This window comes from Phragmites australis, chromosome 3 (assembly GCF_958298935.1).
Source record: "Phragmites australis chromosome 3, lpPhrAust1.1, whole genome shotgun sequence".
Lineage (NCBI taxonomy): Eukaryota > Viridiplantae > Streptophyta > Magnoliopsida > Poales > Poaceae > Phragmites > Phragmites australis.
In genome coordinates, this window is record NC_084923.1 from 49412072 (window position 1) to 49439678 (window position 27607).

General features: G+C 44.2%; 2 protein-coding genes, 1 non-coding gene and 1 pseudogene across 6 annotated transcripts; 2 read left to right on the forward strand and 2 right to left on the reverse strand.

Moving 5' to 3' along the window:
- The first annotated feature begins 437 nt into the window (after window positions 1–437).
- On the forward strand, window positions 438–6222 carry LOC133910836 (nicotinate phosphoribosyltransferase 1-like; annotated as a pseudogene).
- A 4501-nt stretch (window positions 6223–10723) lies between these two features.
- On the forward strand, window positions 10724–16397 carry LOC133913733 (uncharacterized). 4 transcript variants are annotated; one of them, XM_062356964.1, is made up of 10 exons: window positions 10724–11193; window positions 11320–11440; window positions 11845–11930; window positions 12207–12618; window positions 12718–12818; window positions 12904–12970; window positions 13227–13454; window positions 14564–15013; window positions 15585–15652; window positions 16012–16153. In XM_062356964.1, exons 1-9 carry the CDS (start codon window positions 10817–10819, stop codon window positions 15630–15632), a joined length of 1890 nt encoding a protein of 629 aa, XP_062212948.1. In that variant the 5' UTR covers window positions 10724–10816; the 3' UTR covers window positions 15633–15652; window positions 16012–16153. The 4 variants fall into 4 exon arrangements, with proteins under 4 accessions (XP_062212948.1, XP_062212947.1, XP_062212944.1 ...); XM_062356960.1 differs by having other exon boundaries at window positions 10726–11193; window positions 15580–15652; window positions 16012–16397; XM_062356962.1 differs by having other exon boundaries at window positions 10726–11193; window positions 12210–12618; window positions 15580–15652; window positions 16012–16397.
- Window positions 16398–16988: 591 nt separating this feature from the next.
- Window positions 16989–17060, reverse strand: TRNAQ-UUG (transfer RNA glutamine (anticodon UUG)). The gene has a single exon. It is a non-coding gene; the product is annotated as a tRNA-Gln (tRNA).
- Window positions 17061–23924: 6864 nt separating this feature from the next.
- Window positions 23925–27210, reverse strand: LOC133913734 (G-type lectin S-receptor-like serine/threonine-protein kinase At1g34300). Its single transcript, XM_062356965.1, has one exon. It carries the CDS (start codon window positions 26897–26899, stop codon window positions 24338–24340), a length of 2562 nt encoding a protein of 853 aa, XP_062212949.1. The 5' UTR covers window positions 26900–27210; the 3' UTR covers window positions 23925–24337.
- Between the last annotated feature and the right edge of the window lie 397 nt (window positions 27211–27607).

Below are 27607 nucleotides of genomic sequence, written 5' to 3' on the forward strand. Positions count from 1 at the left end.
AGTGGATCAAAATCGAGCCCACTGGGCCGGTTGTGCTCAGTTTGTTCTGGCGTCCTCGGTACGCCAGAATTTTTGTTTTGAATGAGTAGCGTCGACTTAGGCCAGTTGGGGAGGGAGTGATCAGTTTTGCTCCAGCTTGAATTAGGCGATACCTCGGAGTAACGGGGTGACCATTTCGAGTTTTTGATCCGGTTTTTGTGAAATCGTGCCAGAGCTCGATCAAATTGTGGGCGAACTTACGATTAATTCTGAGCAAATGTGATCTCTGCTCTGTAATTTGACGACTCGCTATACAGAAACCATTTGAATCTGCAAGTGTAGGTTTCCAAAGGGAGACCATTCGCACGAAGGACGACATTTTCTGTAGGAGGTATTTATTAATGCAGTGTAGGTTTACAAGTGTGTAATAGTTTGTTCAGATTTTCTAGTATGACTGCATGAGACGTTATGGCAGTATTAAGTCTTACTCTCCTATACCTGCACTTATTGTGGACTTCAATGGTTTCAGCTTTGATCTTTGCTTCCAGAAAAATCCATTTGGTGGTGAGTTCACCATCTTCGGTGGCCTTGAGGAGTGTATAAGATTAATTGCGAACTTCAAGTTCACAGAGGATGAGATCAATTTTTTGCGGTCTGTCATGCCTACATGTGAGGTGGGATTGCCAATATTATAGAAAAACCCTGGATCTTGTTATGGGCAAATTCTGCTTTCTATACAGTTATGCTCATGCATGAATTGATATATCGATCTAAATGAACATACTAATTGTTAATTAAGTGCCCCATGAGCAAACAAAACCTAAAAGACATTTTTAGTTGTCGTTAACATTCTCATTTATGCCCATTTCGTATTATGATAATTCTCTTCATGTTTGTCTGGCGACCAACTAATTTATGTTATTTTCCCCTTTTGGTAGGATGGCTTCTTTGGGTACCTCAGTTCAATTGACTGCTCAGATGTTGAGGTTTATGCCATCCCTGAGGGTTATGTTGTGTTCCCTAAAGTTCCGCTGATGAGAATCGAAGGACCTGTTGCAGTAAGTACCAGGAGTAAGTTAGCAAGTAAAAATTTGACCGCAGTAGCTGTTGCAGATTGACATTTTGTCTAACGTGCATTGATATTCCAGTATTTTTACATTTCGATGTTTGTCCCAGGTTGTCCAGCTTCTTGAAACTCCATTTCTATGTCTGGTCAACTATGCTTCTCTGGTTACCACAAATGCTGCAAGGCACCGGCTTGTAGCAGGAAAGTCAAAAAATTTACTTGAATTTGAACTTCGACGGGCTCAAGTGGGTCTTACTATTCATTCTGTTTGTCCTGCTCATACCTTAACCTTTTTATGATAGACCTATAAATACTCATATATCAGGGGGCTGATGGAGGAATTAGTGCATCGAGATATTGTTATATGGGCGGCTTTGATGCAATAATGTCTGGTTTGCTCACTCAATAAACGCAGTGCTGTAACTGTACAATTCTCTATGCTCTGACTTGTATTAGAGTTCTTTTTTTCTGCACTCTTCCGGGTATTTGTCTGCCTAACCTTGATTTTTTCTGCTACTGAGTTTAACCTAAAGAAATTGTCTAGAATAGTAACATGTAGCATATTGTCATATATGATAGACCATAAGGATGTAATAGATATTCTAAATTTCTAACTCAGTTGGTATACTTGACCCAACAATGCTAGAAAAGTATGTAATAACTTTACTAGGAAGGAAAAACAATGGTCATCATAATAATAATATGATATCTACCTGAACAGCAATGTTGCAGCAGGAAGATTGTTTGGGATACCAATACGTGGGACTCATTCACATGCATTTGTGAGTTCTTTCCTGGTTAGTGGTGACTTCTTGTTCTTCCAGGCTTGCTTTGTGAATGATTAAATTTCTGGCATTTTTGGGAGTTATCTGGATGCCATTTAGTAATATTAGAAATATGGAACATCATTCCTGTTCTAATTATTCTGCTTTTGTGGCTAGATCTAATGCTTCTTTAGTAATGCACAGATTTTGGTTATCAGAATTCAGATATTGCAAGCATGCTTTCTTCCATAGGTCCTCCGTTTCCCGTTTGCGGAATTCCAGGATTAACCTACCATTTGATAGCTCGAGAATGGATGAGCCCATTTAGTTAGTTTGCATATTTGGGCCAAAATTTCCTAGTTGGCTTGCATTTGATAACCTAGATGACCATATTGCATTTGATAACCCAGATGATCTGTCAGGGACTACCCCCCTTCATATTCAAATACAAAATAGTGTGGGCGGGAAGTATCTAATAAAGTCTGAAGATAAGGCTCCATCTTGCACATTTTGCCCGTATGTGAGTCTAGGTTGCACAGTGTTCACCCAACCAAGACGCATCAGGGTTGGTTTTTAAAATTGTCTATAAGGCAAATGTAGAAGGTGCAGTCAGGGATCGAATGCTTCATGGTGGCCAATGAGATATTATTCCATGAACCTTGCAACTATGTGATTGAATTTTTGTTTTGGATGAGAAACTAAAGCTACTCTATTTTGTTCCAGTGGTCTTCTGCTCTAATGTAGTATCCTTCTGCAGGGTCTTGATGAAATCACTGACAAAACACTTACTAGTTCTGGCGGTTCAAACAAATGTGAGGGTTTTGTTTCTCTGGTGCAGAACTGGCTGATCAGGATTCAGGTGTGATGATAAATACCAGCCCTTTTGTTAATTCTGTAGCTCATGTTACAGATTAATTAGTACCTACTCATCTTTGAAAAAGCAAGCTGAATTATGATATTTCATGTGCACTTATTTGTGATTTTTTTCTTCTCACAAGTTACAAGAGATATTTTCCCCCGTATTTTGAAGTTACAAAACTTCTAGTTAGTAATTTTTTTCAACTGTTCACTGGTCAAGATCTATCATTATGTTATTCTCAGGATTCTAGTTCATTGCTTGGTACCTTTGGCGAAACAAGTCAAAGTGAGTTGGCCGCATTCACGTCATATGCATTGGCATTTCCAAATTCCTTCCTGGCCTTGGTTGACACATATGATGTAAGTTGATCAGTCAGCAATTTTATCTTTATGTTTTCTGTGGTATGCCCAAAACGATCTTTCTTCTGTTTAATGGATTTTCTCGTGAGCTGGTCAAACATTGTGGACACTGAAATGATTTCTTGCGATCAAACTCTCCATGGCATCCTGATTTCCTTCTTATTCTGGATTACATTATGGGCATCGAACTCGCATATATTGATATCCGCTAGTGCTGTGATCATTTATCTCCAACTTTGGCTTGCTAGACAAAGTGAATGTTTAGGGATGACCTTGATAGAATTAACACATCATACAATCTGAGCATAGCTGATATTTTAGTACATGCCATTGCTAGGTCATGAGAAGTGGAGTGCCAAACTTCTGTGCTGTTGCTTTAGCCCTCAATGATATGGGATAATTTGGTATCAGCTCTTTCTCTTGATACTTGGTTCTTATTTGCCCAACTGGCTTCTGTTATACTGAAGAATAACACAAAGATAAAAGGGACTTTTCTCACTTTGTATATGTCTCCTTTAGAAAGTTTGCTTGTACTTTCTACATAAGTAAACTTATCTTCTTCTTACATTCCTTCCATTGTACACAAAAAGCTGCAGTTTTGAAGTTCATTGTTGCCTAACTAGTTGTCCTAGAACTGATCTCATGAATATTTAGTGCCATTCACGCACTTCGTCTGCAATATGTAAATTCAATTAGTCAGGAACTTTCTCCCTAACAAGCATTATGGGCGTAAGCACCAACAGCACCAACACCAGCGCATGATCTCGTACCTTTTTGCTTTAGGAATTTTCTGCCCTAAGTGCATTGTTTTTCTGTTACTGTATTGCTGAACTTTAGGACTGCAGGCTTGCATGCGAGTGTTAGTTGCTTTGATATTTCAACAACGAATGATTCTAAGAACTCTTTATTGCACTTGATAAGTCTGACTAAATTTGGCTTGCTATCATATTTTAAGAAAAGAAGTAGCAGAAACATGTGATGCACAGATACTTCGTAGATCTTTTCGCTCTCCAGATACTTTATTTACTTGACATTGGGATCTATTAGTGATTGATAAGTGTTGCAAAGAAAGTATTAGTGATAAGCATTATCATTGGTGGCATCTACAGAGGTTTTTCGTTGCAGATATAAGGCCGTTGGAATTAGGTTAGACTCTGGTGATTTAGCATACCTATCTGTTGAGACCCGCAAGTTCTTCCATGCAATTGAAAAAGAATTTACGGTTGCTGGCTTTGGAAAAATGGATATTACAGCCAGCAATGATCTTAATGAAGAAACTATTGATGCCCTGACCAAGCAGGTAATCTGTCCTTCAGAGTGTCAATTCAAAATGGTTGGTGATGTTGTAGTGTGTAGATTTCTCTTTTTTAAGTGGCCTGGAGATTTTGTGCGTTGTTACATTTGGAATTTTGTTGTAATGATTTGTGTTATCTGATGGTCTGACAACATTAATCAACCAGTATGTGCTTACTTGTATTAAGTCCGGCTACTGACTAGCACAAATATCCAATGTGGACTGGAACCGCATGGTCCTGGTACTAACTAGAACAAAAGAATTACATCAAAATACCTGTTATCATGTGGGTTGCTGGTGGCATTAAACCTGCTGCTGGAAATCCTCTGCTTAATTCGTTGTTGTGCTGAATCCAGCACAACACATGTCTGTGCAGAAGCAGGCTCAGATGTACAAGGCTGTGATGAATATGCATGTGCTCACTGTAAATCACATTTGGCATTTCAGTCTATGCATAGTTATTGACATTTTTATGTAGGGCCATGAGGTAGATGCATTTGGCATTGGCACCTACCTGGTTACGTGCTATGCACAAGCAACGCTTGGTTGTGTATTCAACTTTATTGAAATTAACAAACAGCCTCGCATAAAAGTTTCTGAAGATGTCACAAAGGCATGTATGTCATTAGTACTTCACAGCAAAAAACAAGTTTAGCTGTCTTTGATGCATCCAAAAAGACTGAAATTGTAGTTGTCTGCTCCAGGTATCGATACCATGTAAGAAAAAATGCTACAGATTGTATGGCAAGGAAGGATATCCGTTGGTTGATATAATGATTGGAGAAGATAAGCCAGGCCCAAATGTCAACAATATCTATTTTAATACCTATAAGCATTGAGCTTGCATAAAAAAAAAATATTTCACTTCAAATTTCTAGGCTGCCTAGCACATGCATGTTCTTTCAGTTGTGATTTGTATGCCATATTCAGCTGGTGGATTTTGTCATTTTCCCATTCCTTGATAGATTGGTGAAAGGCTGCTGTGTCGTCACCCTTTCAATGAATCCAAGAGAGCATACGTGGTACCTCAGCATGTTGAGGAATTATTGAAATGCTACTGGTCTGGAAATTCATGTATGAGCATCCATCTTTGTAACTTCAACATATTATTCATTACCTTATCTGTCCGTGCATATGCGTCTTTTACCATGCTAGTTGCCTATCATGAAGCATATTTACATAACACTGACAGGTATAGACCTACAGCTAATGTGTTCCAGACACTAGAAATAATGACAAAGTGGCTAAAACTTTAAGTAGTTGCATTTGCTAAAACCAGGTGAGAAGAAATAATGGTGACAATTGCAACCTAGTCAACATTTTGTGACAGGCAATATGATAAGATGTTAATATTGGCATTACCAAAAAATAACTTCTTGTCATTGCAATTATGATGCTAATCACCACAACCGAATATAGAATAGAGTTTCTGCCAATAGGTATAGTGCACTGCTATCTTAACAACAGTATCACAATAGTTGTAGGAAATCATTACGCTTGCATCAGCTAAATATATGTTGTGGTTTAGTCTAGTTTAAATTGTTAGATGGATCAATGTTGAGTACTCAAGGCGAGAGTCAATGATATCAAACTGTACTATGTTTCCATTGGTGAAGCCAAACCACGGGAGGAGCTACCATCCATCCATGAGATTGGGACTCGGTGCATGCATCATCTGGACCGAAAGAGGCCAGACCATATGAGGAGGCTGAACCCAACACCTTACAAGGTCCTTTTACTCCTGATCTGGATGTTATTAATGTTACAAACTTGACAATTTGCTCGTAGCTCACATTTTACTGTATACCCGTGTTCCTGAACAGGTAAGCGTCAGTGCTAAGCTGTATGATTTCATTCATTTCTTGTGGCTGAATGAAGCACCCGTCGGTGAACTGCAATGAAGAAAGGAGGTGGCGAGAGCATCAGCACCCAAGGCTAACAGTAATAAGCTGTTCTTTTTTATGGGAGATCTTAATAAACTGTTGTGGGAACAATTTCTGCGGGTGTCTCACCATATCTGCGTTTCAGTGAAACTCGAGGAAGTGATGGTACATCTGTAAAGCTCCAAACCTCGATGGGCAGAATACATTAGTATCTATTGAGAAGCGAGAGAGCGGATATGGTAATCGTTACTGCATCACATCTTCCCTCAACTCTCTTCCTATCTAATAAAAATCTCTAAAATTTGAATAATTTATTCACTTTTGCTATCCACCCTCGTTCTTCAGCTCCCTAACTTGTTACCGGTTACGGATATATGACTTGATTTACTCATAAAAATAAATAAAGAAATTAGTAGATAATCTGCTTCTCTTTTTCCGGATCTAATATGAAATCAAACTATGGCATTACTCTGACGTATTTGTTCGGCAGTGCTCTCGTAACGTATCCATATTTTTTATATCTTTAGTTTATACTTACATGTTACTGTATCTAATATTGCAAAGCACGAGCACTTAAGTTAGTCATACTGTTATATATGACTCTATGTTCTGGGATTTTTTTATTTAGAAAAGAACATTTTTGTTAGGCCCCGACTTCAAAAGAAACCCGCCGAACATAGAACCATGTACAAATACAACAAAAAAGACCAGCCAAGCTACTCGCCACAAACGCGGCTCACTGGAACTAATCCTACTAACCACCGACCACAGAGGCAATACAATCAACCCTACTAACCACCCATTGATCTATCGGCACACAATCAGAATATTTGTATCTTTCTCTGCAACTCCTGCTGATGAAGTAGTATCTCTATATCTACTATTCAACAACCTGTGTAACACCAGGCAATCAATGTTGGTCATTCCAGTCATTCCTTCCTGGCGTTCCCTCCTCGTCTTTTATCCGCGCACCTCCTTCAGACCTGCAAAATACCAGGCAATCAAGTGACATATATTTCAGATAATCAAACATTGGTGACAACTCTTTAGAAAGTAGATATTATCACTACACCAGGTCATTGGAATTTGAGACCGATTCTAGCTTAGATTTTTAACAACAACAATAGAATTTAGTTTGAAGTTCACAAGATTCGAAAAGAAATTAACAAGACTTCACACGACTTAGCTAGAAAGGCTTGAAACCTACCTGATAGGCCTGCTGCATCTTTCAGATGTAATCATATCTTTCACTATCGATAATGCCCAGTTCTGAAGTCATTACGATCAGCTTCCTGGGGTGACTTTGACCCTTATAAAGCTACTTATGTTTGAATGATAAAAATCCGCTCTTTATCAAAAAAATAAATCGGTGGTCCAACAATTTTCCCCTAAAGAAAGTCCACTGACTTTCGACAAATCAAATGGCCATAATGTCTTGCAAAGACTACGAATACCATGGCACAAGCCTCGACATTTCTTTTTATACTAGCTAAGTGATCATTCATTACAACAAAAATACAAATATTGAACGTGGTGATATCAAACACAAACATTAAATGTGGAGATGTGGATGTATCATGTGAGTGTTGTTGAATGAATACGTCAAGAGCGATGTTGTAATTTGATCTCATATGTGATCGGAAAAAAGAGAAAAAGATTATCCATTAATTTTCCCTCATAATTTCTTCATTTATTTTTATTAGTAAAACTGATCCCATATACGTAGCCGGTAACAAAACGGGGAGGCTGCAGGACGATGATGGATGGCAAAAGTGGAAAAATAATTCAAATTTTAGTATTTTTATTAGATGAAAAAAGAGTACAGGAAGAACTGACATGAGAACTAACTTATATTTTATAGAGTAGAGATGAGTGATTTTCACAAGCAGTCCCTAAGCTTGTCTCGCATTCTCATTCAAGTTCATAAACTCTCAGAATACAGATTTATCCTCTTAAACTTGCTAATTAAACCACGCAAGGTCCAAAACATCCTAGTCAGCATTGACTCGTCTACGTGGCATGTTGACTTGTGACAACAAGGACATCTTGGACTCTCTCTCATTCCCTTTTCCCATGCCCTCTCTCTCCACTCTATCCAACGGCGATGAGGCGACCATGGCTATCCCCAAAGTCAACTACTCTCTCTTTCTCGTACGCCCAACCGGATCCAAGAGCTTCCATTGTGATGCGCAAGCTGGTGCCTAAATCCAACTCATGGCGATGCATTGTGAGATGTTTTCTCCGTCTGGGAACTACTAAAGGAGCAGCATGAGGATGGGTAGGAAGAAACAACTCGAGAGTCCTCACATTGGTCACCACCATCCTAGCCTCCTCCGTAGGCCAATGCTGCAACTAGCATCAAGGAAAGGCGAGCATCTTAGGCTCGAGGGATGTGACGATAGGGCTGGAGGGAGGGAATGAGTAAAGAGGGCACCATCGACAGTGAGGTCCCAGAGAATAAGATGTTGGAGAGGGGATTGAAGTGTCGAGAAAGAAGGAAGGGGATTTCACATCAAAAATTGGGTTAAAAAAGGAAAATACTACAATATATCTTGTCACCGTGCCTTGTCAGCATCTACATCAGTAGTAGCCAAAATGGGTAAAGGGGTTTTAGCCCCCGCGTGATACATTTAGCACATTTAGGGACCTCAATCTACATTTTGAGAGTTCATAGACCTAGATGAGAATGCGGAACAAGTTTAAGAACCGTTTGTTAATTTCACTCTTTTTAGATAAAGACAAGCCTCAACGTATTTTTTATACTTAATAGTCTTGCATTTTTCCATCAATACTAGCTATTACGTTTTACATGCTCCATTTGTTATGGGCATAGCTTGATCTCGGCTTGCAAAATTGACAAGCCAAGCCAAGATGATTTTTTTTTCTTGGTAGCTTAACAAGCCGAGCGCCTATTAGTAACGAATCGTGCGAATCAAGAGCCGAGCACGCTATCAACATAGCACGAAAATATGAGGCTTGTGAGCTGCTGAAGTTGGTCTAGTGTTTACATTGCAGATTAACGAGCCAACTGAGGCAGGGTTTTCCTGAGTTTTTTTTTTATATTTTTAATATAAAAATTTATTTAAATATACTTCGGATGAAAAGATTTAAAAAATAGACGCCTACCGCTCTCTTACAGAGCGGTTAGGCCCTTACCGCCCCATAAGAGAGCGGTAAGCTTGGCCCGTAGCTTACCACCCTCTTAGGGGGCGGGTAGGCCTTACAACCCTCTGAAGGTGCGGTAAGCCCCCGCCCATGAACAATACCCGCTGTGAACAGTACTCTGAATTTCAATTTCTCCCTTATTTAATAGTGATGTTCTGTTGCTAAAAAATTCTAAAACTTTTTGTACATGTTACATAATCCATGTGCAACCCATTTAATTGAATTTACCCAAAAAATCATGTGTAGAATTTAAACTAAAATTCTCCACAAAAGCTACTTTTATAACTTCTAACAATTGTTAGTGCCTCAAATAAATTTCTAAAAATCTGGTAAAATTCACTAATATTCTTATTATGTGATGTGATAATTTCTAAAATTATTTTCAGCACTAGGTTTATATATGTTTGAATTCAAATTAAGTTAAAAGAAGAATATCATATGAAATTATAAAAATACATATAAATGGTGCATTACAAAGAAACTCACTTTTTTACCTTATAATATAGGACTGAAAATAATTTTAGAAATTATCACATCACATAAGAAGAATATTAGTGAATTTTATCAGATTTTTAGAAATTTATTTGAGGTACTAATAATTGTTAGAAGTTATAAAAGTAGTATTTTTTTGGAGAATTTTAGTTTAAATTCTACACATGATTTTTGAGTAACTTCAATTAAAATGGGTTGCACATGGATTATGTAACACGTACAAAAAGTTTTAGAATTTTTGTAGCAACAAAACATCACTATTGTGGACAGATAAAATGGAAAAGAAAGTGAAATTTGGAGTACTGTTCACAGCTGGTACTGTTCATGGACAGGGTCTTACCGCCCCTTCAGCGACCGCTTACCGTCGGGGTCTATTTTTTAAATCTTTTTATCCGGAGTATATTTAAATAAATTTTTATATTAAAAAATATAAAAATAAAAAAGCACGGGTTTTCCTCGTTAGCCTCATGAGCCGAGCCGAGCTACTGTGTAATCGCCTAACGGGATGGCTGGCCTGGCCCACTGATCGGGCTTGTGCGCGGATTTTTTTCGCACGGGAGGCGAAGCACGGGCCACGTCGTCCCGGAGCCCACCCACCACATGGGCGCTGGGTTACACACACTGACATCGCGACCCCACAGCAGATTCATCGAACCAAAAGACATCTGACGCGTGGGCCCTGCTCCCACACGCCACGAGTGGCTACGCTGCCTCTTCACCTTCCCACCATTCCTCTCCCACATCGCAACAGAAACTATCCCTCGTCGCCATCGACCAGCAGCAACCCACTGACATGCGGGACCATAATTATGGGCCCCATGAGCCAGAGACTCTAAACTTCCTTCGAAACAGAGAGAGAGAGAGAGAGTAACAACGGCTCACTGGCCTCGTCCTCCTCCTCCCTCGGCACGACTCCCAAGCGGCCAGTACACTCTCGCGCCCGCACGCACGCGCGATGAGAGCTCTCGCCTCGCCCGCCGCCTCCTTCCTCCGGCGAACACCGAGCCCATGCGCGAACCTTAGTCCTCGCGCGCCTCCCCGTGCAGCGGCGGCTCTCTCGCGGGGCCCTTCCGGCCGCGCCGTCTCCGCGGCGGCGGCCGCTGCCACAGGGGACCACTGGGGCGCCGACCACCACCACCATTACCACGGAGGTGGCAGCGCGAGAGCGGAGGGGCGCGCGGCGCACAGCGTGCAGTGCGACGTGGACGTGGTGTCGTGGCGCGAGCGGCGGGTGCTCGCGTCCGTGGCCGTGGCCGCCGACGTCGACACCCTGTGGCGGGTCATCACCGACTACGAGCGCCTCGCCGACTTCATCCCCAACCTTGTCCACAGGTCCGCATTTTTCTCACACCGCCAGTGTCTCGTCTCAGTTTGTCTCTTGCGAATTGTGATGCGAATTTGTGCGGTTTAAGGTGTCTAATTGGGAAAAAAAATTGGGTGATTTGTTCGTGCTTGCAGTGGGAGGATTCCGTGCCCGCACAAAGGGCGGATATGGCTGGAGCAGAGAGGCCTGCAACGCGCGTTGTACTGGCACATCGAGGCGCGCGTCGTGTTGGATCTCCAGGAAGTCCCCGATTCCGTACGTGCTGTCGCACCTTAACTTCGTATATATATATATAATTGCTATGTTGCATTGAAGAACGAACTTAACCGCATTTCAGAAGTTGCATTTGTCATTGCTAATGATGTAATATGAAATGTAGTAGGTGGTTTTTTTGACCGAACATGCGGGATCAATTGTACGTAGATGACCAATTGATCTGGCCATGAAGCGTGAATGCATTTAGTTAGCATTTGATTCTGTTGTTTCAGCATGTGTTGTTCTTCTTGTTGTGGAGCTGTGCTATTGTGTCTCTCTTATACATTTCTTAGTTGTACGAGTTATATTTAGCTAATTTGAAAATGATGAAGGATCTCCCTCTTTTTCTAGTCTATCAAGCTACATCGCCTCACTCGATTATTTGTTAATAATTCTGCTTTCAGATTAACGGGCGAGAACTCCATTTCTCAATGGTAGACGGCGACTTCAAGAAGTTTGAAGGAAAATGGTCCATCAGATCTGGTCCAAGGTAGGCATCTTATGGTTATTATTTTTTTCTGAGGATAATTGGGACAGGAAGTCAATTAATAAAGATATTTGTAGATGCATCTTATTTGCTGCGTTATTTAAGGCTTTTCCTTTGATGAACATCCAGCTTTTTTGCATGCCATTAGCTTATCTTTGCATCCACATGATGCCCCAAAGTTGAAACAATTTCCCTTCATTTCATGGATCCTTAAGAGGTCTGTAACTCTATTGAGCAGAGACTAAATTTAATATGGCCTATTTTGTTTTTGTTTTCTAGCAGGTCCTCTAGTGCAATTTTGCTGTATGAAGTTAATGTTATACCAAGATTTAACTTTCCGGCAATATTTCTTGAGAGGATTATAAGGTCTGATCTTCCTGTGAATCTCCGAGCCTTGGCCTGTAGAGCTGAAAAGATTTATTTAGAAAATCAAAGATGTGGTTCAAGAACATTTTCTGGTGCGGACTTGACTACTTCTTCTCAACTTAACTTCCACAGTACGACAATTGAGACTGATGCCGTTTCTTCAAGTAAGTTCAAAGAAGCACATCCCGCTTCTGGTGTTAGTAGTGTGCTTGCTTCACCTTCTTCTGAGTTGAATGGCAAATGGGGTGTATATGGAAATGTCTGCAGAATTGATAGGCCTTGTGTAGTAGACGAGATCCATCTTCGAAGATTTGATGGCCTCTTGGTAATTTACTAGACTTACATCATTACCCAATGGATTCGTAACCATCAAGGAAAGGGCACTAAATATTTTGGCTTCTCCTGTGATATGGTGTGCATGAAGGAACATGAGGGGGCTCACAGGTGTGTTTTTGCTAGTATCACTGTGAAAGCACCAGTTCGAGAGGTATGGAATGTTCTCACGGCATATGAGAATTTGCCTGAGTAAGTAGTTCTACCTTATTTAAATCTTTGGAGTTCTCAGTCTACTTTATTACATAAGCATGATCTAACAAAAGCTATTTGGTAGATTCATACCAAACCTGGCTATCAGTAGGATTGTTCTTCGTGATAATAACAAGGTCCGCATACTGCAGGTAGGAGCTGTGGTTATGTTTTCTTTCTTTCCTGTCATATTTTGTGGTTTCTAATTAGCATTGATGCCGGAGGTTGGAAATCATTAACTGTTTTTACAACACCATATAGCAACGCACTTTTTTTTATTGCCTGTCTTAGGTTTGCCCAAAAAAAAAAAATAGCTGTGCTTTTCTTGAAAAAAAAGGTTATATGATTCAGTCTGATAGTTTTTGTGATCTTTTGCATGTATTGTAACTTTCCAAATCCTTTTTCTAGGAGGGTTGCAAAGGCCTTCTTTATATGGTTCTTCATGCCCGTGTTGTTATGGATCTTCGCGAAAAACTTGAGCAAGAGATCAGCTTTGAACAAGTTGAGGGTGATTTCAACTCTTTTAAAGGGAAATGGCGCTTAGAACAACTTGGAGATCGGCACACCCTTTTGAAGTACATGGTTGAGACTAAGATGCATAAGGACACCTTTCTCTCCGAGTCCATCCTTGAAGAGGTATAGCCGTATAGGAAAATTTATATTCATGTAACTTATCACTTGTTATAAAGAATAGCTTAAGTGATGATTAAAGCAGGAGCGGACCCACGTTGAGGCTAGGGGGTGCATAGGACACCGGGTAATTTTTCGTTTTCCAGTTATATATCATATGTATCAGGCCCATATGACACTCCATAGTCCAACAAATAGGACACCCGAACCTCTAGCTTAACAAGTGGGACACCTGGACATTTTTGTTCTGGGTCCGCCATTGGATTAAGGTAGGCTTTGATGTGCAACCTATCTTCTTTTTTGGTTATTACAACAACAAAGCCTTTTGTCCCAAGCAAGTTGGGGTAGGCTAGAGATGAAACCTATAAGATCCAACTAAAAAGATGATGATAAAACAATAATAAATAAAGGTACTAGTAATAGTAAAAACGTAAAAGTAATAACGGAACATGTTTTGGTTATTACTGATAATAATTATACTAGTGCTTTACGTGATTCTGGGTTGTATACTTCATGCCTTCTGAAATCGTATTAGTTTAGAGACAATTTCGACGGAAGTTCAGTTCTTTGAATCAAAGGTTTCATGAAATTGAAAACGGGGAATTGGGAGATTCTGGTATTCTAAGTTTATACCAACTATATTAAGTTCCATATTTGGTTGTTTCAAAAAACAGTGTCATATTTGGTTATTTCTGAATAACCTAACAGGAATTGCTTTTCCAATTTCTTGGTAGCTTAGACATCTCAAGTATCCAAATTACAATTTACGCGGTATCTTCACCATTCAAATATCATGGTCACTTTACTAAAGAGTGTTCACTGTAATATTTTTTTTAGGGTGTCTAGTGGGTATGACACCAAAGTGCAAGTGAAAAGGCCTCCTTTTTGTTTATATATTATTATTTCAGGATAGCTAGGACACCAAAGAGTTATCATCGTGATTTCCGACACTCTTTACTTCTTTTTAACAATAGGCTGTTGTGATTTTTGCGTGTTTGTCTTTGAATTAATTGTAGGCGGTGCCTTGATGATATTTTCTACTGAATGCTTTGGTGAAATTTTATCGTCTTTAGAGAGATCCCAGCAAACTGTTTGTTTTCTTCAATCTATTTCAGGTCATATATGAAGATCTTCCATCAAACTTGTGTGCAATCCGTGATTATATTGAAAAGGCTGGAGCTGAGGGTAGCAACTCCACAACTTATTCTGATGCACCTACAAACCCAGACATTGCTGCTATCAATTATGCAGAAAGCAGGCAGTCAGAGCAAGCATCTGTATCTTGCTCCTCCAGTTCTATGAAGCAGAGACCAAAAATCCCAGGCTTGCAGAAGGACATTGAGGTCCTGAAATCTGAGCTTGAGAATTTCATTGCAAACTATGGTCAGGATGGGTTCATGCCTAAGAGAAAGCATCTTCGGTCACATGGAAGGGTGGATATTGAGAAGGCAATAACACGGATGGGTGGGTTCCGGAAGATTGCCAGCATAATGAACCTTTCCCTTTCTTACAAAAACCGAAAACCAAAAGGTTATTGGGATAATATGGAGAACTTGCAAGAAGAGGTAAGACTAAATATCTTTAGCACCCTCCTGTGCGTGTTAGATATCCATCCTAGCAGGGGTGGATCCACCTGTGTCCACAGGGTGCATAGGATACCGGTTAAATTTTCCTCCTAGGAATTTTCATTTTCGAGTGAATCATCATATGTAGCAGTCCATGTGACACCCTCTAACCCAACAAGCGGGACACATGGATCCCTAGTAGACCAGCCTATGGGTCCACCACTGCATCCAAGTACAAGGCTACAAGCATAACAATCTTTTGAGCTGTGAATAATTTAGTATCATATATTGCAAACAGAAAGAGTTAAAAATTGCCCCCAGAGATTGCTAGTAAGAATGATAATAAGTGTAAGGAATAGCAACTTGTATTCAATGGTAGCCCATGGGGGTAATATATAGAGTACATGAGGGAAACCCTAGACTAGGAGATTATCGTAATACCCTTGACTATTATACCCTTGACTATAAGCACTTCATTCATTGAATTTTGTAACTATGATATGCTTTATTCAACTTCTGACATGTTCAGCTTATTGTCTCAAGTTAACAATGACCACTATCTACAGATCAGGCGATTCCAGAAGAATTGGGGGATGGACCCTTCTTATATGCCAAGTAGAAAATCTTTTGAGAGAGCAGGTACTTGATTACTTCTGTCTGGAATTCTGGATCAGTTACTAAGTTCAGTCCAAGATTGATCGTATATTTGAGTTGATCCTACTGCTCGTGGCCACTTAATCTGGAGAACTTTTGTATGGTCAAAAAATATATGTAGCCTGTCACCGCATTATTTTCACACAATTTTACCATGCTATTGTTGCTTAGTATCGTAGGATTACTCACTCTAGCACAAATTTCTTTAGTTGCTTAACACCATCATTACTTGAAAATTGAAGATTGTTTCCCATTGTCAGGTCAGATGTGCAAGTTAAAATTGGTGTGGTGGAAGTTCCTTATCTGGCTTTTCAAATGATTTTCTTGCTTTTTATTATTGGTAGGGCGTTACGACATTGCTCGGGCATTGGAGAAATGGGGTGGGGTGCAGGAGGTTTCACGCCTTCTTTCTCTTGAACTACGACGACCTAGAAGGCATGCTGACTCGGATGATGAGAAGCAGTCCGAACCACCATCTGGCACGACAAAGAAGCTGGGAATCAAACCACATAAAGCCAACATGCCCCTAGACGCCCAGAAATGGCTTCTGAAGCTGAAGGATTTGGATGTCAACTGGGTGGAATGCTAAACCTAAACTCTGGGAATGCAACGCTCTCTCATGGTTCACTATTCCATTCTTCTTTTGGAGACGATCTGCAAATAATTCCGCCAATCACACTGTAAATTGTGTACAGAGAAATGCAATGCACGGACCAACATTGAACTAACACATTCTGGAGGTACCAACAGGTTTTCATTTGTCATGATTCTTGGTCCTTACTCAGCCACTAGCTACTACATATCTAGAACCGTCGGCGAAAACAAGTCACTAAGCGGCCTTTGGTTTCCAGTCCAGTCCGTGTACCGGTTCTGTCGAGTCAGCCTCTCTTTTCATCGTCCGTTCTAAAGGTCGTCATCGTTGGGTTAAAATCTTGTTCACAAGTTGGCCCCCTACATGTAAATGGTGTCAGTTGACCTGGCTTATTTTGACAGAAAAGAGAAGGTTAGCTTTCAGTAGCTTCAGTCAGCACAGTTACACTCGCAGCTCGCTGCTTTGCGGGATCAAGACGACAAGTGGACTGCGTATGCTGTAGGTTTGTGAAGTCTACTGTAACAAATGATGGCAGGACCCTAGGGGAAGCTGGAGAAAGATGAAAAGTGGGCAAGAAAGGGCAATGTACCGATAAGGCGTTCCTTATTAAAGGGACATGGTAGTTTACTTTTATGTGTCAAAAATAATTTGCGGTCTTAAAGAAGCTGCTACAGACAGCAGACTGGATTAGTCATTGATCTGTGGCTTCGCTAAAAAAAAGAAACAAAAAGGTCCCACCGGGATTCGAACCCAGGTCGCCAGATTCAAAGTCTGGAGTGCTAACCACTACACTATGGGGCCATTTCTGTGTCTCATTTTTGTAAAATGACAAATAAAGAAATAAAACCCTCTCGGAACAACAAAGGTATGATCAACCTGGAGTGACTCGTACCAGTTGCAAACGACACTCCGATCCCCAGGCCTCCCAACGAGAAGTCCCTAGTGGCACCGAATTGAACCGAGCTGTGCAGCGATGTGACTCCCCAATTCCCCATCCTGACATATTTCGAGCAAACCCATCGATAACTGGGAAAAGACCGTACAACTTGCGCAAAAGATTCCTGTTTGTTCGCGTACGACAGCATTTCTCATAGCACGTGCATGACGAAGCGTTCTGTAATTACTAAAAGGACTGGACCTAATCTTTCCTTCTCTTAATTAAACACACACTGTGGGCGATGGCTTTGCAATTTGTACGTTCCAATCAGATCCTCGTCCTGAATGTAGGTGCCGTGGATGCGATCACAAGTCCTCGACAGCTTTTCTTCAGACACTGCTGCTGAAAGCACAAGGAGTACAAGAACAGCTGTACCCTCGTAATTCATAAATCAAGTGGTACTAAACAAGACCCAACACAAGCCTTAATCACATGTTTGTTCAGTTAATGGTTTACACGGATGGCACGGGATCGGGATGCAGGCCTTTCCCTTTGCAAGGTTTTAATGCATCTTGATCCAGGAATGTGCTCATGGACCCCAAGCATCTAACGACATAAAAAACTGATGGCGATGTTTGCTGAAAGATCCTCGACATTTTCTATAAAGAATTCCAGCTGTGTGCTGAATTTGCCATTTTCTAAAGGGCAGATTACACAAAACCACGAACTTTGGGGCACACGTGGTGTAAAACCACCACTTTTAATTTTTTTTCCACTTAACCACAAGTATTCGGGTAGTTGTTTCAGAAAACCATGATTCCGTCTGATTTCGTCTAGAAAACGTTACCTGACAGGTGACCCCCACTTGTCGACCACACTAGCAGGCGGACCTCATATCAACCCTCTTTTATATCTCCCCCGTCCTTTCCTTTTTCTTTGCTGGTGTCATGCCTCTAGTGCGTGCTGGCGTTGGCACAGTTCGAGGCAGCGGCAGTGGCCAACGATAGCGGCGGCTCCGGTGAGGGAAGGAGGCAGGAGCATGGGCTCTTCCTCAGGTTAGGGAACTCTCTGGTGGGGTTTCCCAAAGACGGCAAGCCATGGAGGGGGCTGGCAGCAGAGGGGTAGCGTGACAAGGAGTGAGCTCCAACACGCGAACTCGACGCTGACGGAGGGCGAGTAGAGGTGCCTTGGAGAGGTTGAAGCGGAGGTGGTTGGCTCAGGTGGCAAGTCCAGGGTAGCCCTAACGTGTTGATTGAAGGCGTGCACGTGTGACGGTGGCCCTGGCAGACGAGCACAACGACGGAAGACGCTCACGACCGATCTTGGCGACGGCGTGACGAGCACATGCACTAGGAGGGGAACAGGGGAGGGGAGAAGAGGAAGATGACTCCAATTTGGGCGGTGGCTCGGAGTGCTGGGCAAATTGGAAGAGAGCGGCAGTGGGTTCATACCATGGCCGGGGAAGGAAAGAGGGGGTAGGGGAGGCACTTCGCCATGTGCGCGGCAACATCCAAGAAGGCCGCCAAGCACATGCACCCGCACCTTATCCTCGGCGACCCAGGTGGGTGCCGATTCCCCGCCTCAGTCTGCTCGCTCGCCATGCCACCACACCCCGACCTCACCGCGCTTGTTGGACTCTCCAAGGACCCAGGTAAGTGCATCCTCCTCGTCGAGCGCGCCCCCACTGGCGCCACCAGCCTCGATAGGGTCCTCAGTCGATGCCGTTGCCCACCCTTCGTTGTCATGGCACCAGCGCACCACGGTCATCGTCACTGCCGCACGTGGGCTGGCACACATGCACGCGCCTGCCCCCATGTGGCCACCCAACGTGCTGGTGAACTCCAACGCCAGCGCGCGCTGGAGGCACGACACCAGGAAAGAAAAAGGAAAGGAGGGGAGAGAAAGAAAAAAAGGCTGACAGGTGGGTTCACCTGCTAGTGTGACCGACAAGTGGGGCCCACCTATTAGGTAACGTTTCCTAGACAAAATCATGGTTTTCTGAAATAACTACTCGAATAGTTGTGGTTTGTCGAGGGTTTTTCTCTGACAATATATCCGTAAGAATAACGGGATTGTCTGATCTAGGAATCGAACGAGAGACGAGGCACGCGCGATGTATACAGGTTCAGGCCCCTGATATGAGTAATACACTACGTTCTGTGTGGTTAATGATGTATCTGTATTCACTCGAGTATAGGTAATGTGTCTAGATCTATTACAAGGAGTAGATGAGATCTAAACTAGACTAATGACGAAGTCACCAAGTATCTCTTGTGGCTCTAGTGCTTGCGTCGAGTTGCAGATGAATTATGTTCCTCTGGAAAGAGAGCCTCCCTTTGGGGGTCTGGGTCCCCGCCTTATATAGGGGTTTTGTACCATCTCCTATCTCAGTCGATAGGGAGTCATTCATCTTGTCTACTAAAAACGATCAGATAAATCCGGGTGGGATGCTAGTTGTTTTTGAGTTCGGTAATCAATCGAGACGTTCCTAGTATGTGCCTACTAGATCTCTGAGAGTATCAGGTACCATAAATTCGGTTTTGTAATATCCTAAGTTGTTAAGCATGCACACAACATACCTTATCCATATATAGTATATTTTTTATACGTATATACCCCATAGTTAGATATTCGATAGTAGCCCCCTAACTCTGCTCGGGAGGAAGGGTTTTTGCAATTTCTCACTCGAGTACTACCAAGTCTAAGCCTGGTCGAATAAGGTGGTTCAGGCTTACAGTCGAGAGAATCGAGTAAGAACAGATCTTATTCCAAGTACTGAGTGAAAACACAATTGGGTCAAGCGCCCTGCTGTTAACCGCACTCGAAGCTCAAGGAAAGACTAAAAGCTCAATTAGTCAACACCCGATTCCTAGTAGAGTTAAAAAAAACATTTCAAAATTTGAACCGATAGGTATAGACGCATTCAATGCGTCCAGAGATTCGCACGATATCATCACTCTGCCTTTCACGCCGATCGAGGTGCCATAGAAACGTGTTCCAAAGCGGAATTGTCTTAGTTTGCCACTTCTGGAGAAGTCAAAGGAGCAAATCACAAGCGAACCGGTCATTGACCGACTTTAGCCTCCACAATTATTTCATCACCGTCTCCTCGAGCAGAGAAATCCTCAGTGGATGTCTCTGGTCAAGCCTACAAACCAACAAGACTAAGGTGTTAGCATCAACCTCAATAGAAGACCCTTTTGTGGCTCTGGAGGACCTCATTAAGGCTATAGGTGCCCAGGTGGTTGCTGCCAAGGCCCGGTATTCGGAAATCGACCACATCAACTGCCAAATGGAAAAGGATATGGAGTTTGCCTCTCGCTTGGCAACAATAGAACGATAGTGCTCCCCTTGATCACCAGTAAGTGATTCATTCATTGAGTAACTACTAACCAATCCCTGTCTATTCTTTCCAGTTCTCGAGTTCATAATTAAGGACAAAAATGCCCTCATTAATGAGCAATCAAAGACCATCAAGAATAAGGACAAATATCTGGGAAAGCTCCACGGTGACCTAAAGCAGGTCAGAATTGACCGAAAAGCCATGACCGATGCTTTGAAGAAGGCGGAAGCCGATCAGGATGCAATGGCCAAAATTTCAAAGAAATTAGAGGCTGATCGAGACACTACGATTGCCAGTCGGGGAGCTGCAGTTATAACGCTCCAAGAGCTAGAGGAGCAGACCCTAGACCGCATGACCCAATCGGCCTCCTTCAATTCCAAAACAATGCTTGGTCTCCTCAAGAGCTATGATCCCAATCTCGACACCTTGATGGTGACAACATGTTTTGGATGCCCTATAGAGGAGGCAACAAAAATTATGGAAAGCATCAAACCTTTGATCCCTGATTTCGTTGAGCTTTTGGGCTTAGCCTATCCGACAGCGAAAGCGAAGGTAGTCCTTCTAGCTGATAGTCCGTGTTGGAAGGCGAATCATTTCCAAGAGGTTGCTAGTTGACCCGATCGATCTCTTTCGACGCGGAGCTCATTGGTCTTCTTGAAACTCCCCAACTGCCGTTGCTGTCAATTGTTGGAGCCTCGAGCACCCAGTATATGACATTAAGGAGTATCCCCCCCCCCCCCCGGGTTCTTCTCTCGTCTTTCGTACATCTACTTAATTCCATTCTACTTACTTTGGTTGCGGGACTCAATACATTTAGATTTAATCCATACTCTGGGGATGTCTGTAAACACTACTATTATTTTGCTTGTCTACTATGGTATTACCTGCTATTTTCTTATTGATGAAATAGATTTAGCATAAGTAGATGCAAAACTAATTAGAAAGTGTTATTATTATCCTCGAAGATCACTTATCGGATATCTGTTAGTTCCTGAAATCTCAACTAAACAAGCCATTAGATGCACGATCCTCGAGTAATTACTCGAGGCAGCCAAAAAAGGAATAAGGAAAAGACTAGTATAAAAACTAAAAATATAAAATTGATTGATCAGCCATGCTCACGGTCAAAGCGGCTTGGACTCCTTCTTGATTAGTCGGGATCAGGGTTCTAGTATGGTTGGTCGGGTAGCTGGGTAATGGAATTACCTAGTGAGTATTGGTAGTCAGATGGAATCCGATGAGTTGTTCTTCTTGATATAGTTGCGTCTTCACACTTAGTAATTAGGATGCCTGTTGTTACATTTATAGGTTAATGTTTCTTAGTGCAGTACACCAGTATCTAGCCTTTTCTTGACTTAAGCCCCATATCATACTTTCCCTTCACTTGTGTAGTACATTATGTACTCACACCCATTGCTCCCCTTTTCTTGCATTCTACTGCTGTTCAGAAGCCGTCAATGAAGCTATATCCTTCGATGGAGATGACTTCGACACGGAGCTCCTTTTCTAAGCTGGTGTGCTCTCGGTTGATGCATGTAGAAGATGGAAGACCCTCTGGCGCTAGAGATTTCCTTTTTGCTATGTTTTTCTTCTACACCCTCGGATCCTTTTTTAATAAGTTATGATGTTATTGTAATAATGACATTGTAATGATACGCTGATGATGTAACAAATGCATGAAACTTGATCCTGGCATACATGTATTGTACCTAGTTTTGTTCCTTTAAAATCGAGTGTTACAGAGATCTTCTTGAGGGTTCCAATGAGACTAATCCTGTACCGCATTCACTGTCGAGTATGACGGATGTCTTGATGCAAATTGAACAAAACCGTCAAGCTCAGATGGCTCTCCTCGAAGCTCTCGTGCGTAACACGACCCTTAAGGAGGAGGTAGAGCTGAACGCTAGGATGACTTCTCGGATTTCCTTAGGACTCAGGCGCCCACCTTCACGCAGGCTGAGGAACCTCTCAATGCCGACCACTGGCTCCGAACCATTGAGCAGAAGCTCACACTACTCCGATGTGAGGACCACGAGAAGGCTCTCTTCGCCGCCCATTAACTTCAGGGTGCTGCTGGCGCATGGTGGTCCAACATTTTGGCCATGCAACGCTAACGACAGCGTGTCTTAGACGGAATTCTGCCAAGCCTTCCATGATTATCACATTTCCAATGGGATTTTGGAGATCAAAAGGCGGGAGTTTCTGAACCTCAAGTAGGAAGGCAGGTTGGTGATGGAGTATGTGCAGGTGTTCAATCACCTGGCACAGTATGCGTCGGAAGAGGTCAACACCGATGAGCGGAAGCAATGCCGCTTTGTGAATGGTCTCTCTTCCAAGATGCAAGACTGCTTGCTTGTCGGCTCATGAGTTCGGCGACTTCAATAGGCTGGTGAGCACCTCCCTCATGGTTGAGTTCATGCTGAAGAACCACCTGGAGGAGAAGAAGTGCAAGAGGGTTTTGTCATCTTCCATGGGCGTGAGCTCTCAACGTACATGAATAGAGAGTCAACATCCTCCATCTCACATATCGACTTTGACTGCTCCACGACCAATGTGGATAGTGCGATGCTCATCTTCTCTGCTCTGCAAGGACAGCTTTCAAGACCTACAATATCTCAGGGGAGTGTGACAGGTGGCTCCGGTGGCCCATGTTACAATTGTGGCCGTGTCAGTCACTATGTGTTGGATTGTCACTATGTGTCTCCCTTCGGGGGTCTAGGTCCCCACCTTATATAGGGGTTTTGTACCGTCTTCTATCTTGTCGTTGTTCTCGAGTTGGGTAACCAATCAAGACTTTTTTAGTATGTGTCTACTAGATCTTCGAGAGTATCAGGTACCGTAGATTTGGTTTCGTAATATCCAAAATTATTAAGCATGCACATAACATACCTTATCCGTATATGGTATACTATTTATGCATATATACACCATATTTAGATATTTGATATGGTTAAAAGTGATGGTTTTACACCACGTTTGTCCTAAAATCCGTGGTTTTATGCAATTTGGTCTTTTCTAAATGCCAATGAATTGCCCCCACATGAAAAGCCAGGAGACTTGCAGAGTACAGCCCTGTTTAGCACATCTAAAACTAATGAGTTTTTTTAAGCTTCTTTTGATTTTTATAAGAATTTTTTAAGTTCTCAGTATACTAAAAATCAGAAAAACCTTTCAACTAGCTTATCAACTTTTAATTCATTTTATTATAAAATAGTTTTCAATTTTTTAAAAACCAATAATAAAATAACATGTTTGTTTCAGCTTTGACTTTAAAAGTCATCAATAAACTAAAATAAACAGGACCGTAGTAGTGACAGTCTTAACAGATCGACAGTATGATGCGACCTATCTAATCTGTGTGAGTTGCTTCGATCTTTCCTTCCTGAAAAAACAGAACTAATTGGATAAAAATTCAGAAACACTTGAAGCCCTGTGAGCCTCGAAGTACTAATCTGGAGTTCAGACATGATCCAGAATCAATTTATTGAAACAAAACTGCCGTCTATGCCACAATATGTTGCCTCATTTCAATTATTTGTACAAATTGCAATGCATAATTTCGAGCTCGATCTACTTTTTGCTACTTACAGTTACATATTGCAGTATTAAGCTCATCAGACATACGTGCACCTACAAAGTATGGAAAATCTCACTAGCAGTTAAGACCACGTTTGTTGTACTCTGGGGATGCCTCCTTGTTACGACCGAAACAAGATCAACGAGATGTTGTAGCAAGCCTATCAATTCCCTAACTGCTCCATAATCTGCCCATTTTCTTCCTTTCAATGGAGCATAGGAGCTGGCATTCTGCATGTTTCAGCGCTATTCACCTCAGGAGAGGATCTTCCATGGATGATTTTACATTGTCATGTACGGCTGCGGGGACAGCAGCGACCGCGCCACTCGGTCACGGTTCCTAGCCGACGCCGAGCGGCTCAATGCCATTTCCTGCTCCAAATTCGGCGATGTGGTAGGCGCAACCGGTGCCGATGAAGCAATCGTCGAGACCATGCTCGTGCTGACACCACTGCGACTGCCACTGCCACTGCCCGTGGTCACGCTCAAGAAACTGTCGGACGACTTTGGTGGCGGCGGCCTCTCCAGGTCCATGATACCTTCCAGCATCTGTACCACTTTCCCCATGGAAGGGCGCTGCGCCGGCTGCTCCTGGATGCACCAAAAGCTCACCTGGAGCGCGCGCTCCACCTGAACCATGTCAATGTCTTCCCTGGGGAGCTTCTTGTCAATGATGCCGGCAACATTGCCCTTCTCGTACTCCTCGTAGGCCCAGATGGAGAACTTCTTCCGGCCGGTCTCCTCCGAGATGTCAAAGTTCCGGTGGCCGCTGACGATCTCCAGCAGGACCATGCCGTAGCTGTAGACGTCGGACTTGGCCGTGATGGGCAGGTTGGCGAGCCATTCCGGCGCCAGGTAGCCCCTGGTGCCGCGTACGCTAGAGAGCGTGCGGTGCCGGTGGTCCTTGGGGTTGACGAGCTTGGCGAGCCCGAAGTCGGAGACCTTGGCGTTGTAGTGCTCGTCGAGGAGGATGTTCTCGGGCTTGATATCGCAGTGCACGATGCAATCGCGGCACTCCTCGTGCAGGTAGGTGATGCCACGCGCGGTGCCGACGGCGACGGCGAAGCGCGCGGGCCACAGCATCTTGCCCCCCGGTGCGTCCCCGAATAGGAAGGCGTCGAGCGATCCGTTCTTCATGAACTCGTAGACGAGCAGGCGGTGGCGGCCCTCGGAGCAGAAGCCGATGAGGCGGACGAGATTGAGGTGGTGCGTGCTGCTGATGGTGGCCACCTCCATCCGGAACTGCTTCTCCCCCTGCTCGATCCCCTCCAGCTGCTTCACCGCCACCACCGTCCGGTTCGCCAGCACGCCGCGGTACACGGTGCCGAACCCACCGACGCCCAGCTTCTCTTTGAACCCCTTGGTCGACCGCTGCATCTCGCGGTACGAGAACTGCACCGGCGCACCCGACGCGTACTCCAGCAGTGCGTACTGCGCCGACGCCGGCCCGTACTTGGGGCTGTGCCGGCAGAAGAACCACCACAGCGCCCACTCGCACAGGACCAGCCCGGCCACCGCGCCCAGCACGACGACGGCGACGATCCAACTGCGGACGCCGGAGCCGCCGCGCGAGGACGCGACCGTGGAGCCGAGGGGCGGGTTGGGTATCCCGGGGAAGCAGACCTTGACGAAGGACGTGCTCGGCAGCGCCGCCGATTGGTAAGCGCTGACGAAGTTGGAGACCTTGAGGAAGCAGAGGCCCGAGCCGTCGGAGAGCGCGGTGGACGCCACGCAGGAGCTGCCGGAGAGGCAATTGAGGCGGCAGGCCGTGATGCCGACGAAGAACTGCTCGGTGGTGATCTCCGGCGGGTAGGTGAGGAACTGCGTGTTGTCGAGCTGGAGCATGGTAGAGTTACCGGGGCAGTTCTGGAGGTCGACCTTGCGCTTGCAGCCTTTGAGGGGGTCGGAGGGGTCGTTGAGCTGGAAGTTCTCCGACGGGCACCCGCACACCGGCGACGTGCCGTTGTAGCTGCACACGCCCATGTTGCCGCAGTAGCCGAACACCTGGCACTGGTCCGCTACCGCCGACCACTGCTCCGTTGCCGCGTTGCTGCCGCGCGACGCGGTGTAGGCGCGGAAGTTGCCGTCCGAGTCCAGCCGCACGAACCGCATCATGTCGCCGCTCTCGCCGTAGTTGCTACTGTACGCCACGACCACAGGGGAGCTCAGCGTGCCGTCGGTCAGCGACACGATGCCGTTGGTCTGCATCGTCAGCGTCGGGGAGCTCAGCGTCTTGTTCGCCGTGAACGACGTGTTGTAGCCCTTGTTGAAGTACGTCACGGTGGTGCCGATGGTCCACTTGAGCGTGAGGTTGCCGGTGTTCTTGTCGACGGCGAAGACATAGGGGCCGGAGGTCAGGTTCATCCCGGAGGTGAAGTTCTGCGACATGACCACCGTGTCCGTAGGGTGGTCGAACGACTGCCACAGGGTGGTCGTCGAGCTCTTGAGCACGAGGTTGCCGCTCTCCTGGAGGGCCGCCGCCGTGACGCCCTGGCCGCCAGTGTTGGACGACCAGAGGACGGCGCCGGATCCGTTGACGAGCTGGAGGTCGCCGATGGACGATAGGCGGAGCGAGCCCCCAGAGTCAACGGTCGTGCCTGCACCGGCGGACCAGACGGGGACGCCGCCGGCGTAGGTGATGGCGGCGACGAAGAGGGACGGGGAGGTTGGGGACGCCGTTAGGGAGAGCGAGAAGGTGTTGTTGGGAGAAGACCACGACGCCGAGTTACCCGGCGAAAGGGTCGATCCCAAAGGCATGTCGGCGCCATGGGACAGCAGCGGGAGGAGCAAGAAGAAGAAGCAGAGGAGGGCAAAATCTCCGCGCTTTTGCCGCAAAGACCGCATCTTTTCAGCGATTCCGGGCTGGTTCCTCCACTTTCTTGGTTATCGATTGCAGAGAGCGGTGGAGAAGAAGCTAATCAAGGCAGCATAACTCACCTCCCTCTCCCATGGCGTCTTCACTTCTCCTGTGCAATTGCTGAGATATTTGGCAATCGAGGCTGTGAATCTGGTCTTGGCTCGAGGGAGAGGAGGAGATTCCGGACCAGAGGAGGAGGGTATTGGGCTGGCCAGGCTGGTCGAACAGGGGAGAGGTAGGGAGGACCGGAGGAGCAAGCGATTGGAAATGTCCAAGCGTTTAGAGCGATAGTGACAGTGACGCTGACGCGCACTGCCCGGGACGATTATCCCTGACTTCACGCGGAGTCTTCGCTCCGCTGTTATCAGTTGGATCATAAACGGATGAATAAGATTCAGTGCTACAATACAGTACGTATGAATCACTGCAAATCCTGTAACGCCTCTCACAAAATACTTTTCTTCCTGACTACACCCCTCACAAAGTAAGAGGATTTGGATCCGCACTGCCCGGCAGCTTCATCGCAGAAACTAGGAAATGAAATTATTGTTGGGTCAAGTCAAATCTCCCACTTCTTGTTGATTAATTACAGCTCCATAGACCATTAGTCCATGCTTTTACTGGGATAAAAATCATGGTCCAAACAACTGAACAATGGTCCAAAGGTTGACTGTTCAAGGTGTGTTCCGATCAAA